The sequence below is a fragment of the Geotrypetes seraphini genome, chromosome 3 (assembly GCF_902459505.1).
Source record: "Geotrypetes seraphini chromosome 3, aGeoSer1.1, whole genome shotgun sequence".
NCBI classification, from domain to species: domain Eukaryota; kingdom Metazoa; phylum Chordata; class Amphibia; order Gymnophiona; family Dermophiidae; genus Geotrypetes; species Geotrypetes seraphini.
In genome coordinates this window covers 6,920,926-6,934,014 of record NC_047086.1, presented here as the reverse complement: position 1 = coordinate 6,934,014, position 13,089 = coordinate 6,920,926, and the positions used below count along the sequence as shown (strand labels likewise).

General features: G+C 42.8%; 1 protein-coding gene across 1 annotated transcript in view; it reads right to left on the bottom strand.

The window, feature by feature from the left end:
- Window positions 1-13,089, bottom strand: part of AK9 (adenylate kinase 9) — a 1,007,389-nt gene that overhangs the window by 753,401 nt on the left and 240,899 nt on the right. Inside the window, exon 10 of the mRNA XM_033936269.1 lies at window positions 6,801-6,905. Within this exon, the coding sequence (XP_033792160.1) occupies window positions 6,801-6,905 (105 nt within the window). The remainder of the gene's footprint in view (window positions 1-6,800; window positions 6,906-13,089) is intronic.

The following is a 13,089-nucleotide window of genomic DNA, read 5'->3' as shown; positions in this document are numbered from 1 at the left end:
TCGTGTGGAATGGACCTTCATGTATCAAGCAATGGAATGGTTTGGTATTGGTTCTGGATTCATACAAATGATTCAAACCTTGTATAGCTACCCCTCTGCTAGATTATATATAAATAATAATTTCTCGGATCGTTTCTGTTTGAAGAGAGGAGTTAGACAAGGGTGTCCGTTATTTCCTTTGCTGTTTGATATTGTTCTGGAACTCTTGTTATTGGCTATTCAACAAGCAAAGGAGATTCAGGGTATTCCTTATTCAGATTGGGAATATAAAGTCTCTGCATATGCAGATGATATTTTGCTTCATTTGAGAAATCCTGAGACTACCATTCTAAGTTTGTTAGATTTAATTGAAAAATTCAGAAAATTTTCTGGATACAAAATAAATTGGAGTAAATCAGAGGTTCTTCCTTTAAATGTTCATTGTCAAAAGGGATTATTTGGTTCATTCCCTTTTCTTTGGAAGGAAGATGGGATTAAGTACTTAGGAATTTGGATTCATAATAAAATGGAGGAGTCAATTAAAATTAACGAAAAGAAACTATTGATGAAGGTCACGGAAATGTGTGAGCAATGGAACGCTTTACATTTGTCTTGGTGGGGGAGAGTCCATACAGTTAAAATGATGATTTTGCCTGTAGTTTGTTACCAAATGGGAATGTTGCCAGTATATTTTCAGAGGTCCTTTTATAAAAAGTTAAATACTAAACTAAACTAAACCTTGGGTTTATATACCGCACCATCTCCACGAATGCGGAGCTCGGCACGGTTTACAGGAAGAAAGATGAGAGAGGAACTACAGTGGAGAGATTAAAGAGTTAGGTGTAAAGGGGGAAGGTGAGAGGCCTAAGAGGGGGGAAGTGTTACAGTTTTGAGAATAGCCAGGTTTTTAGGTGTTTGCAGAAGAGTTGGAGGGAGCTTGAGGTTCGGAGAGGGGAGGTGAGGTTATTCCAGATCTCAGTGATTCTAAAGGGGAGGGATGACCCAAGTTTGCCTACATGGGAAATACCTTTTATGGAAGGGAAGGATAGTTTAAAAATTTGGGAGGATCTGGAGGAAGTAGGGGTTGGGGAGTTCCAGGATAGAGGGATAAATAGTATTCTCACTAAATTTATTTGGCTAGGGAAAAAAGCAAGAATTGCTCTAGTATCTCTACAAAAATCAATTGCGGAGGGTGGGGTAAATTTTCCAAATTTCTATAGGTATCATCAAGCCTATATTATGCGGCAAGGTATGTATTGGATCCTCCCTGAGCTCATGGAAACTCTGCCTGATTGGTTATGGTTGGAATGGCAACTCCTGTCGCCACTGAGATTATGCCATGTTATGAATATTAAAATATCCTCAAAATATAGCTAAAACGCAAGAGAAAATATCCCAATGGATATAAAGGAGAAGTACTTAAGGATCTCAAGCGCTCACAGCTAGAGGCTCGATGTATATTACGAGCCAGTAGCCATAGGGTGAGCTATCATTGGTCCGGTATATTCTCCTAATTTCTCTGTTTTATCAAAAACTCCTTTATTAATTTTTTATGTTTCTTCTGGTATTATTTTGTCCTTATTTTATTTTTAAAAACTTTAAATATTGTGCAAATCTAGTTTGCCTATTTGCTTATTCGCATATTAGCTGCATCCAACAAATCATTCTTAAGAGTTGTTAACGTGGTGATATCTTCATTTGTCAAATAGTACTTTCTCATTCAACAATATAGGAATTCTGAAGTACTTAGCTTCTAAACATGACAACGGAAGATCTCCGTTTCGCTCAAACTACAAGAGCTTCGTCAGGAAAGGCGCCAGTATTCAAACTACAAATAAAACAAATAGGATTTCAATTCAAACTACAATATCTAAATGACATAAGAATTAACACTCATACTCGCGTTAATGAACGTTTAATGGTGAAAACTTACGGCGACTTGAATTAAATATTCATTCTTTTCTGAAAGGTTCCTAAATGGAGCTATCTGATGTTATATCATTTAATGTTTCAGCTACACTTTACTAGAAGATGTAACGGGAGCATATCTATATTAAACCTCTATTCTCAGACTCAACCAATTAAAGAACCCTTCTAAAGTAATTTAACATACCTGATTATGCCAGTCAGAAAGTGAATTTTTAACAACGGGGAGACTGCATGTTATCACGGCACAAATATTGCGCCGGTTTGATCGTCGTCTTCCTTACACTAACCAAACCCCTGAGGATAAATACTAGTTCGGCAGCGTCTGACGTCACATCCGGGGAAGTGTCGGTTTGACACAAATCTCCCGAAAATTAAACTAAAGGATTTTAACATTTATATTTTTACCTAAAACTAAAAAAGTTATTAGGACATAGTTAGAACTACCCAATACTTAAAGGATAATCTACTTGTCAAGACATAGCATATCTATCATTATTTGTCTTTTACAAACTAACCTAAAACCTTAAGTTAATACAGACGTCTGAAGACAAAAACTGCCGTGATAACATGCAGTCTCCCCGTTGTTAAAAATTCACTTTCTGACTGGCATAATCAGGTATGTTAAATTACTTTAGAAGGGTTCTTTAATTGGTTGAGTCTGAGAATAGAGGTTTAATATAGATATGCTCCCGTTACATCTTCTAGTAAAGTGTAGCTGAAACATTAAATGATATAACATCAGATAGCTCCATTTAGGAACCTTTCAGAAAAGAATGAATATTTAATTCAAGTCGCCGTAAGTTTTCGCCATTAAACGTTCATTAACGCGAGTATGAGTGTTAATTCTTATGTCATTTAGATATTGTAGTTTGAATTGAAATCCTATTTTGTTTTATTTGTAGTTTGAATACTGGCGCCTTTCCTGACGAAGCTCTTGTAGTTTGAGCGAAACGGAGATCTTCCGTTGTCATGTTTAGAAGCTAAGTACTTCAGAATTCCTATATTGTTGAATGAGAAAGTACTATTTGACAAATGAAGATATCACCACGTTAACAACTCTTAAGAATGATTTGTTGGATGCAGCTAATATGCGAATAAGCAAATAGGCAAACTAGATTTGCACAATATTTAAAGTTTTTAAAAATAAAATAAGGACAAAATAATACCAGAAGAAACATAAAAAATTAATAAAGGAGTTTTTGATAAAACAGAGAAATTAGGAGAATATACCGGACCAATGATAGCTCACCCTATGGCTACTGGCTCGTAATATACATCGAGCTTCTAGCTGTGAGCGCTTGAGATCCTTAAGTACTTCTCCTTTATATTCATTGGGATATTTTCTCTTTAGATGATGTTATTTCTGATGGTAAGCTGCTTGATTTTTCACAATTGCAACACAAATTTGGTCTTAATAAAACACAAAATTATAGATGGTTGCAGTTGAAGAAGAATGGAAAAATTTGGAGGTTCAAAATAGTTTGCCAGTCTTATGTTTTCAAGTAGACTTCCTGGGTCACCAGGTCGCTCAGTGGTATAAATTAATATCTGGATTTTTGAATAAGAAACCAAAAAATGGTCTGTGTGACATCTGAAGCATTGAGGTAAAGAATCAAATTACTGCATTACACAAATTTGGTCTTGGAGGTTGAGATATACAATGTCTGCATCTATGAGACAAACATGGTTTTTTTAATTACATAGAGTATTTTGGACCCCAGTTCAGTTGCATAGAGTAGATAGTTCTAAATCTAATAGATGTTGGCATTTCATTTGGAAGTTGGGACGTTAGATCATTTACTATACTATTGTCCTTTGATACTAAAATTCTGGAGATCGATTTGGGATCAGATTAATAATTTATTAGAAAATCCAGTGGCACTATCATATGATACTATTTTATTTGGAACATCTAAGAGGGCAAAAAGTCAAATTTCAGCAAAAAATAACAAACTTTTGTTTATATGACGGGAGTTGCCCTGCAGCTTATTTTAAAGAATTGGAAAAATTGGGATAGATTAAATTATTATTCCCTATGTTATATCTTTAAAATGGAAAAGTTTATGGCCATTCAGAAGGGTTATTATAAAAAATTTATGGAAGTTTGGGAACCATTAACTAAATATTGTAAAGATTGATTTATTTGTATAAACTGAGGGAAACATGCACATCCGGGGAGGGGGGAGGGAGATATGTTTTGGCATTTAAGAAATATAGAAGGGTTGATTACAAGTATTTTTATGAGATGTTTGTAAATTGGAAAGTGGGTGGGAGAAAATAATTCTTGTTTTTATTCTATTAAGTATATTGTACTATAATGATAATAATTTATGTAAATGCATCTTCTTTTGTGCACAATTGATGTTCTAAAAATGAATAAAGAATTAAAAAAAAAAAAAGGCGCCTCCAGCACCTGCCACTGTGCAAGCATAATATCCCGAATATCCTGCTGCAGAGGAAAAAAGCATGAAGCAGAGCGAATCCCCTTAAGCAAGGGGTCTACTGTACCCTCAGAGTGCAACACAGAGAAGACCAGAAGAATTAGCTCAGGAAGTGCATCCTGCAGAAAAAAGCATACTACAGACACATCTTCGCCAGCAAGCGGGTGCTCAAACCACTGCTGGCAGAATCTGACCCTCCAAGAGGATCCTGGAACGCTCCAATAGGTCCAGGTCCTCCATTAGCACATCTTGCTCCTATAGACAAAAAACCTCATCCCAAGAGACCTTCAGCCACTGGGACAAGAGAGGAGTAGAAGGGGGCAAAACCGCTGCTGTCTGGGGCCGAACTGGAGCAGACGCCGAGGGCACCCCTCCCCCCGACACCCCAGGATTGGAAACAGGACTTCCAGCCACCAGCACATAAGCCTTGCCCTCCCCCCGGTGGCCCCAAAGGTCTCCCTGCCACAGCAGGGGACCCAGCACAAACCTGCCCCTGCTTCTTCAACACAGAGGCAAGGTCACCTGAGGACATGTAAAGATGGAAGTGTTTCCCGCTGAAAAACTGGCCAGAAACCACCAAACCAGAGCTCGGGGCTTACATCAAGGGAAAAGCCGGGGCGTTTCCTGCCACCAAGGCCGACGAGCTCTCCATTGCGGCAAAGGAATCCACAGCTGCTCCGGCTATAAGGGAATCCTTTGTACCCTGACCTTTGGCAGCTGGAGAAACTCCCGTGTGGGCAGACTTTCCCCAAAATCATGGCCAACTCGTGCAGCAGCAGGGTTCCTGGTCACCAGCTCCCAAAGCTGACAAGGACCCCCACCACTCCGGCTTGTGTAGCGCTTGCACTGGCCGTCCGCGAGTGCCTCGCGGCTGGAACACAATGAGCACTTTTTTTCCTTGCCGAGTGGTCATTGTGCTCCAAAACCGACCTAACAGGAACAAAGTGCCGGTTAGATGTGAAAATAAAAGTAAAACAGAAGTTTTAAAGGGAAATGAGCCCTTTAGACCAGCACAGCCTCAGAATTTTTTCTTTTTATGCAGGGCAATTTAGGCAATCAGAACAGACTCCATGGCTCTCCAAGCTGAAAGCCTGACCAACCACGGGAGCCAGGCTGTCGGCTGAGGCACCTGTACAAAAATTTTGGGAGGTGGCAGAAAGTGGGGGGAGAGAGTCAACAAGAGACCCGTCGGAATTAACACACCCGAGGTCAGACAGATCCTCAAACAGGACCCATCCAAGCTCCATGTGGCACAAAAGGGGAATCCAGGAGTCCGAAACAAATTTCAACAGCACTAAGAGGGGAGCCAAATTAGTCTTACCACCTGCTGGAGACTGAGATAGACTGGATTGCTAGAGGGAGCCTCAGCTAATATACTACTACAAGTTTTTGTCTGAGTCTCCATATGCTGGTCATAGTGAGGTATAATACACATTCGTAAGAACTATAATAATAATAATAATAATTTTATTCTTATATACCGCCAAAGCCATGAAAATTTGTTTACAACAAGAAGAGCTGGACAATTAGCAAAGTGGTCACTATACCGGTCTAACTGGCGCTACAGAAAAATCTGTTTATGGTTTTAAAAGCACATTACCAAGATTTCTTCTCTCCCCTTATTCTCAATAGAAAATCACCCACACAATAAGGTTTCATACTATATATATTTTTCTAAATCATTTTAAGAGCTCTTGAGACATTTATGACCTCATGGTCTTTTCATGGACAACAAATCTCAATTATTATAATCATCATCATAGAAGCCTGCCTCCAACATCAGTATTATCCCACTACCAACCCCAATAGCAGCCTTAGAATCCCTGCCAATACCAATCACAACTTCAACCCCAATATCAAAACTAGCCCTCTGCCAACCCTAGCTCACAGATTATGAAGTAAAGTGAAAGAATTCAAGGGCATGATAAAGAGTATGAAGGGGGGAGGCGTGTCAGCTGTAGGTGTGAGGCTGGGTAGCAGATGATGGAAGCAGTGACACAGTTGCCAGTTTCCTGCTATTCTATAGCAAAAGGCAAATTTTGTAGTACTGTGGAGGGGAGAGTGCTGCAGTGGTTAAAGCTAGAGCCTCAGCACCCTGAGGTTGTAGGTTCAAACTCATGCTGCTCCTTGTAACCCTAGGCAAGTCATTTAATCCCCCATTGCCCCAGGTTCATTAGACAAATTGTGAACCAACCAGAACAGACAGGGGAAAAATGCTTGAGTACCTGAATAAAATTCATGTAAACTGTTCTGAGCTCCCCTGGGAGAACAGTATAGAAAATTGAATAAATAGAAATCTGGGCATCTTTTCACACAATTGTAAAAATAGCACCAAAATAGCACTCTAGTGCTGGTTTTGAGTTATTTAGAATGCAGAACTTCAGCCAAAAGGTTTAACAAGCATAGTGAAACAGAGTTATTTCTGGCCATAACTTTAAATACTAGACTTACACGGTCTTGATATTCAAATGTTTCTTCTTCTTCCTCTGAGCTCTGAAGTTTCCTAACAAGAGCACCACTTCTTAGTCCCATGGATTCAAGGTAGGACATCACAGTCTATAATAAGCCAAAACAAAAACACACGATCTCTTTAATCAACTGCTGTCAACACAAAAGAATAGTGCATTTGGCTTCTTCTGTTCCCGCTTGTATGAAGCATAGTAATATAGTAAACATAGTAACATAGTAAATGACGGCAGATAAAGACCAGAGTGGTCCATCCAGTCTGCCCAACCATACATGCTCCATAAATTAATTATTTAGTTTAAATGGTCCTTTTTCTTAGATATTTCTGGGCCAGAAACCCAGAGCCCTGCCCAGTAGTGTGCTTAGATTCCATCTACTGGAGTCTCCATCAAAGCTCACTCCAGCCCATCTTAACCATCCCAGCCATCGAAACCCTCCCCAGCCCGTCCTCAACTGAATGTTCATATACAGGACACAGGCCGTGCAAACCTGCCCAGCACTCCAAAGTTCATTCTTGCTCTTGCCTTCTGCTTCATCATTGCACTTGACTGTTCTCTAACATCTCATTCCCTTTAAAATAAACATTTCTTTAGGTGTCTCTCCAGATCATCACAGCACACTGATGGGTAATAGCCCACCATGACCAGCAGGTGGAGATTGAGACAAACATTTGGGTGTAGTACAAGTGGGCTATGCAGTCCAAAGTACAATCAGTCTGCTCTCAGTCTCCAGCAGGTGGAGATGGTAAGCCTGTGCAGTCTTCCCTGGTTTACTATAGGGCTGTTAGAATTTGTTTAGTGGCCATCCGGTCCCCGTTTGTGGTGCTGGTTTGTGCTTGGGGGACCCTTTTGGGGATCCATCTGACCTCAGGGGTGCCACACTCGACGGGTCGAGTCCCCCCATTTCCCTAAATTTTTTCAGTAGAGGTGCCTCAGCTATAAGCCTTACAACTGAGACCGGCAAGGCATATGGCTTAGAGAGTCAGTGGGGTCTGTTCAAGTAAAGTTATATTGAAAAAAATATATAAAAAATTGAAAAAAATATAAAAAATCCTTAGGCAGTGCTGGTCTGAAGGGAAGCCTTCAATTGACCTTAATTGCATTTAATTGCTAACCAGTACTTTTTCTTTTCAGCTAGTAGCGGGTTGCGCAATGACCACTTTTAAAGGGAAAAAGTGCTCATTGAGCTCGATGTGACTGGCCTGTGCTCGTGGAGCTTCGGCCGCCGTGAGGGGGAATCCAAGTTGGCTTTAGGAGCCGGCAAGCAGGATTCCCCTTTGCGAGTGCTTCACATGTCGGCAGCAGGCTATGGGGAAGCCCCAGCTTCCCCTACCACCCACACAGGGATTTACCCAGTCACCGACAGTCAGGGAAATAAATATAGTAATATAGTAAATGATGGCAGATAAAGACCTGCACATAAGTTATACCCATTAAAAAGACATGATTAAATTAACTTATCTCTTCTTTGATATTTCTGGGCCATAGGTTTCAAATGCTGAAGTTGCCATTCAAGCTCACTCCAGCCTATCCAACCATAAGGATTCCCTTTACCGCCAATAGTGCTGGGGATTCCCTTAGTGCTGCTGCCGGTTTGCCTGCTTTAGCAGCTGGGGCGGTTCAGGCCTCTTGCCACTACAGGCCTCGGGGGAGATTTTCGGCAGGTTTTGTGCCAGTTTTGGTAGGAAGCTCCTCCATTTCATCTACAGCCACAGGTGATTTTCCCCCTGTATTGGAGAGACAGGCACAGATTTCTGCTGGGTCTCCTGCTTTAGCAGTGAGTCCTGCTGTGCTGCCAGTTTTCCCCCCAAATTTTGTGTTAGCCTTGTGCAAGGCTCATCTTCAGGCGACCGGGGGTCCTGTTTCCTCCCTGGGGGTCTTGGGTTTTATGGGGGGTCTTTCACCTTCCGCATCCACCCCCGTTCGGCCCCCAATAAGCACCAGTTCTGACCCAGTCCCCAAAGCTTCATCCAAGCGGCTGAGGTTTCATGGGATGATAATTTTTTGTTTGGGGTGGCGTTTTCACTTGATGAAGACTTGGACCCCTTGGTGGACACACAAGATCCTCAAAGCGGGACGGATGCCACGGCAGGTGTTTTACGGAGCTGCTAGCTGGCAAGGATGGGTTGGTGGTGCATATTTTTCAGCGGAAAAAGCTCCAGGAGCGTATTCTTCAGGTTTCGTCGGTTTTGAATTTCGAGGAGAACGCAAAGGAGCTCCCGCGTGTGGTGGACCACCTGCTTTGGGGGATTCGTTCGGCCTCCTGCTCTTTTCCTAAGCATCAGGATATTTGGGATATTGTACTTGTGCAAACAAATGTGCCAGAAACCCATTTTCATTTTGCGCAGTCTATGGCCCACCTGTATCCCATCCCGCAGGCGGATAGGGATAACTTGAAGTCTCCTGTGGTGGATGCAGTGGTCTTGGCCATTGCGCGTCAGCAGACGGTGCCGGTTGAAGGTGGCTCAGCTTTGTGGGATTCTGAGGATCATAGGATAGAGTCTCTTCTTAGAGTATTGATGTGGCTGCTCTGGCAGTCCAGGCAACGATGTGTGGTGGTCTGGTGGCTCAGGCTTGTTTTCAGGATCCGAGTGTGTTCTTGACCGGGAGTCTGATAACTGATCCTTGGTGGATTAGGAGGTTGCTAAGATTTAATAGGTGCTTCTTATCTCTCAGATGCCATATATGATCTGCTGTGGCCTTCAGCTCTCAGTGTGGCCACTCGTTGTACTCTGTGGCTCCCGGGTTGGCGGATGTGGCGTCTAAAGCTAAGCTTAAGAAATTTCCCAGACCCAGATCGAACATTGGAATCAAGAGTGATACACTCACATGGATTAAAAACTGGTTGGCGGATAGGAAACAGAGAGTGGCGGGTAAATGGACAATACTCGGACTGGAAGTGTCACGAGTGGAGTGCCACAGGGTTCGGTGCTCGGGCCCATGCTCTTCAATATATTTATTAACGACCTGGAAATTGGTACGACAAGTGAGGTGATTAAATTTGCGGACAATACAAAGTTGTTCAGAGTAGCTAGGACACAGAACAATTGTGTAGACTTACAAAGAGACATAAACGCACTCGAGGAATGGACCACGAAATGGAAAATGAGGTTCAACGTGAATAAGTGCAAGGTGATGCATGTTGGTAACAAAAATCATATGCACAAATTCAGGACGTCTGGTGCTGTACTCAGAGAGAGCCCCCACAAAAGAGACTTGGAAGTACTTATAGACAAGTCAATGAAGCTGTCCGCGCAATGTGCGGCGGTGGCAGAAAGGGCGAATAGAATGCTAGGAATGATTAATAAGGGGATCACAAACAGATTGGAGGTTATCATGCCGCAGTACCAGGCCATGGTGCACCCCCACCTGGAATACTGCGTCCAACACTGGTCACCGTACATGAAAAAGGACATAGTACTACTCAAAAGAGCCCAGAGAAGGGCAACAAAAATGGTTAAGGGACTGGAGGAGTTGCCATACAATGTGAGGCTAGAAAAATTGGGCCTCTTCTCCCTTGAAAAGAGGAGACAGAGGGGACATGATCGAAACATTCAAGATATTGAAGGGAATAGACTTAGTAGAGAAGGAGAGATTGTTCACCCTCTCTGAAGTGGAGAGAATGAGAGGGCACTCTCTAAAGTTAAAAGAGGATAGATTCCGTACAAACGTAAGGAAGTTCTTCTTCACCCAGAGAGTGGTAGAAATCGGGAACGCTCTTCTAGAGGCTGTTATAAGGGAAAGCAGCCTCCAGGGATTCAAGAAAAGGTTAAATAAGTTCCTGCTGAACCAGAATGTACGAAGGTAAGGCTAGACTCAAATAGTGTACTGGTCTTTGACCTAAGGGCTGACGTGTGAGCAGACTGCTGGGCATGATGGACCACTGGTCTGACTCAGCAGTAACAATTCTTATGTTCTTATGTTAGAAGGTCGGGCAAGAGGGGCAGTGGAAGAGGATCTGCCACAAGAAGATGAACCAGATCTGCGTACCACAGGTGCCTGGGCCAGTCCAGAGCAACCAGGATCATGCGACCAGGGTGCGAGCAATGTGAAAAGGACTCTGCCCACCATTGGCCACGGGGAAACATGTAGAGGAGGACCTCCATCGGCTATGGCTACATCAGAGCATCCAACCCCTCTGCCTGAAGATCTCTGCGCCGACTAAAGAACGTGGCGCTTGGGAGTTGACACTCATGGCCATCAGGCCTATGACTGGCTCACCCCAGGTCTGCACAATCAACCTGAAGGCCGCAGGACTGAGACATCATTCACCGGGATCCAGCATGTGACGACTGAGGAAGTCCGCCTGGACATTCTCCGCTCCCGCTATGTGGGAAGCCGAGATGTCCAGAAGATGAGGCTCTGCCCACACCATGAGCAGAGCCCCCTCCTGCGCCACCAGATGACTCCTGGTTCCCCAATGACGATTGATGTTTTCTAAGAGAACCTGAACCGACTTGCCCATCAGCAACGTCTGGAACGCTAGCAACACCAACCGGATAGCTCTAATCTCTAGAACATTGATCAACCAAGACACCTCCTCTGGAGACCAGCTGCCCTAAACCGAGCAACCTAGACACTGACATTGGATATCCTGGACATACGGATGATTCAACTGGACTCTACAGACCTATATTTTCACTTGTGTATGCTGGACACTATGCTGGACACTACAGACATATTTTCCCATAGCCAGGCCCAGCCTGTACCTTGCTGTCTGTAAACATCTTCAGTTTTTGCAATACTAACAATGATGTTCTTGTTTCCCTGCTGGGAGGATATCCCTTCAAGGTTCTGCTGAACTGTTATCAGTGCTGCATGACTTCATAGACTTCATATGCCAGACACCCTAGAAAGCCATAAAACTTTTATAATGATCAAGGAGCTCTGCTCATGTGGGTGTAACGAGATGAAAGAACTTGATACCAAACCATGGGTTTCCTGTCTCCCAACCAAGCTATGGGAACCAGACAGCTGGATTGTTGAAAGGTCATCTTTGCCAACTTTTCATCTTACAAGGACACCAGCTCGAATATGCACAGAATTGTAAAACCTCTAATTAGCAGCTGCATGTCTCCGTGCTGAAAGAAGAAAGTTCAACAGTTCTCTGTTTCTGCAAGGCCCCCGGTGGAGGTGAGAGAGGCGTGGACAGAGGGGAGGAGCTAGCTTTACATTATTTTATGTACCAATAGGGAATTACATAACCAGAATTCTGGGATGGACTTTCTTGGAACAAAGGAAGAATTGCTCTGTATAAAAAACACGTGTATTCTAGGTAAAGCCAGAGAGATTTGCTTACTTATGCTGCAGGGAACTGCTAGCCCCCTGCTAAGCATATAAGTGTTAGTTCTGCTCTCCATTGCATATTCTGAATAGACAATATATTTACTACGCTTTTGCTACTGCCATTTTTGTAACCTTTTATACTAACAATAAACAAATATTGTCTGCTTTTGGAACATACAATGCTGTCTCATAGTCATTCCAATGAGGTAAACTAAGTGGCATTTACTTCTCATTGGTGACCCCGACGTGATTCGCGCACGCCCGCGTGGGTTTCACGCGCTTGCGTGATTGACAGACTTTGTATTTTTCAGGTGTTCCGGTGAACTCCAAAGAGAAACTCGTTCAGGGGACGTTTGGCCCTGGACGAAGGGTGCTCCTGGGTGAGCCAAAACATATATTTCTAGTCACCCAGAGACTGTACGGAATTAATACTGTACAAATTGTAAGTACAACTTTTTAATTTAATTTTTATATATATTAGACGTCAGTTTTATAAATAGGGAAAGATAGAACAGTGTAGGGAGGCGCGTGTTTTTTGTTTTCAAGAGATTGTATATTTTATATAGAATAGGGAATTGAGCAGTTTAGTCTGCATCAGGATGTTACCTCTAGAGGTCGTGCAAACGGCCAATCATTCTAAATTAGCTACAAACATATCCCACTTCCATGAAAAATGGATTAAAGTGACAGCTAAGAAACCCAAAAACAGCACAGATAACTGGCAATGGCCGAAGGAAGGTTCCCTGCTGTGGGAAGACCTGGCAAAACTTCGGACCAATATTATGCAGAATAAGACTGGCAAATCCCAAAGTGAGCATTTAGAAATGTGGACCTTGTGGCGGGAGTTGTGTAAAAACCCTCCCATTCCACAGGAAGTAACAGTAGCTGTCAAAACAAAACAGAACACGATTCCTGTAGAAGAGTCTAAGCCGCCGCCAGGCACCTCAGGCAGCGCCTCTCTATCCAGTGTTAACAGACTTGGACTTGCT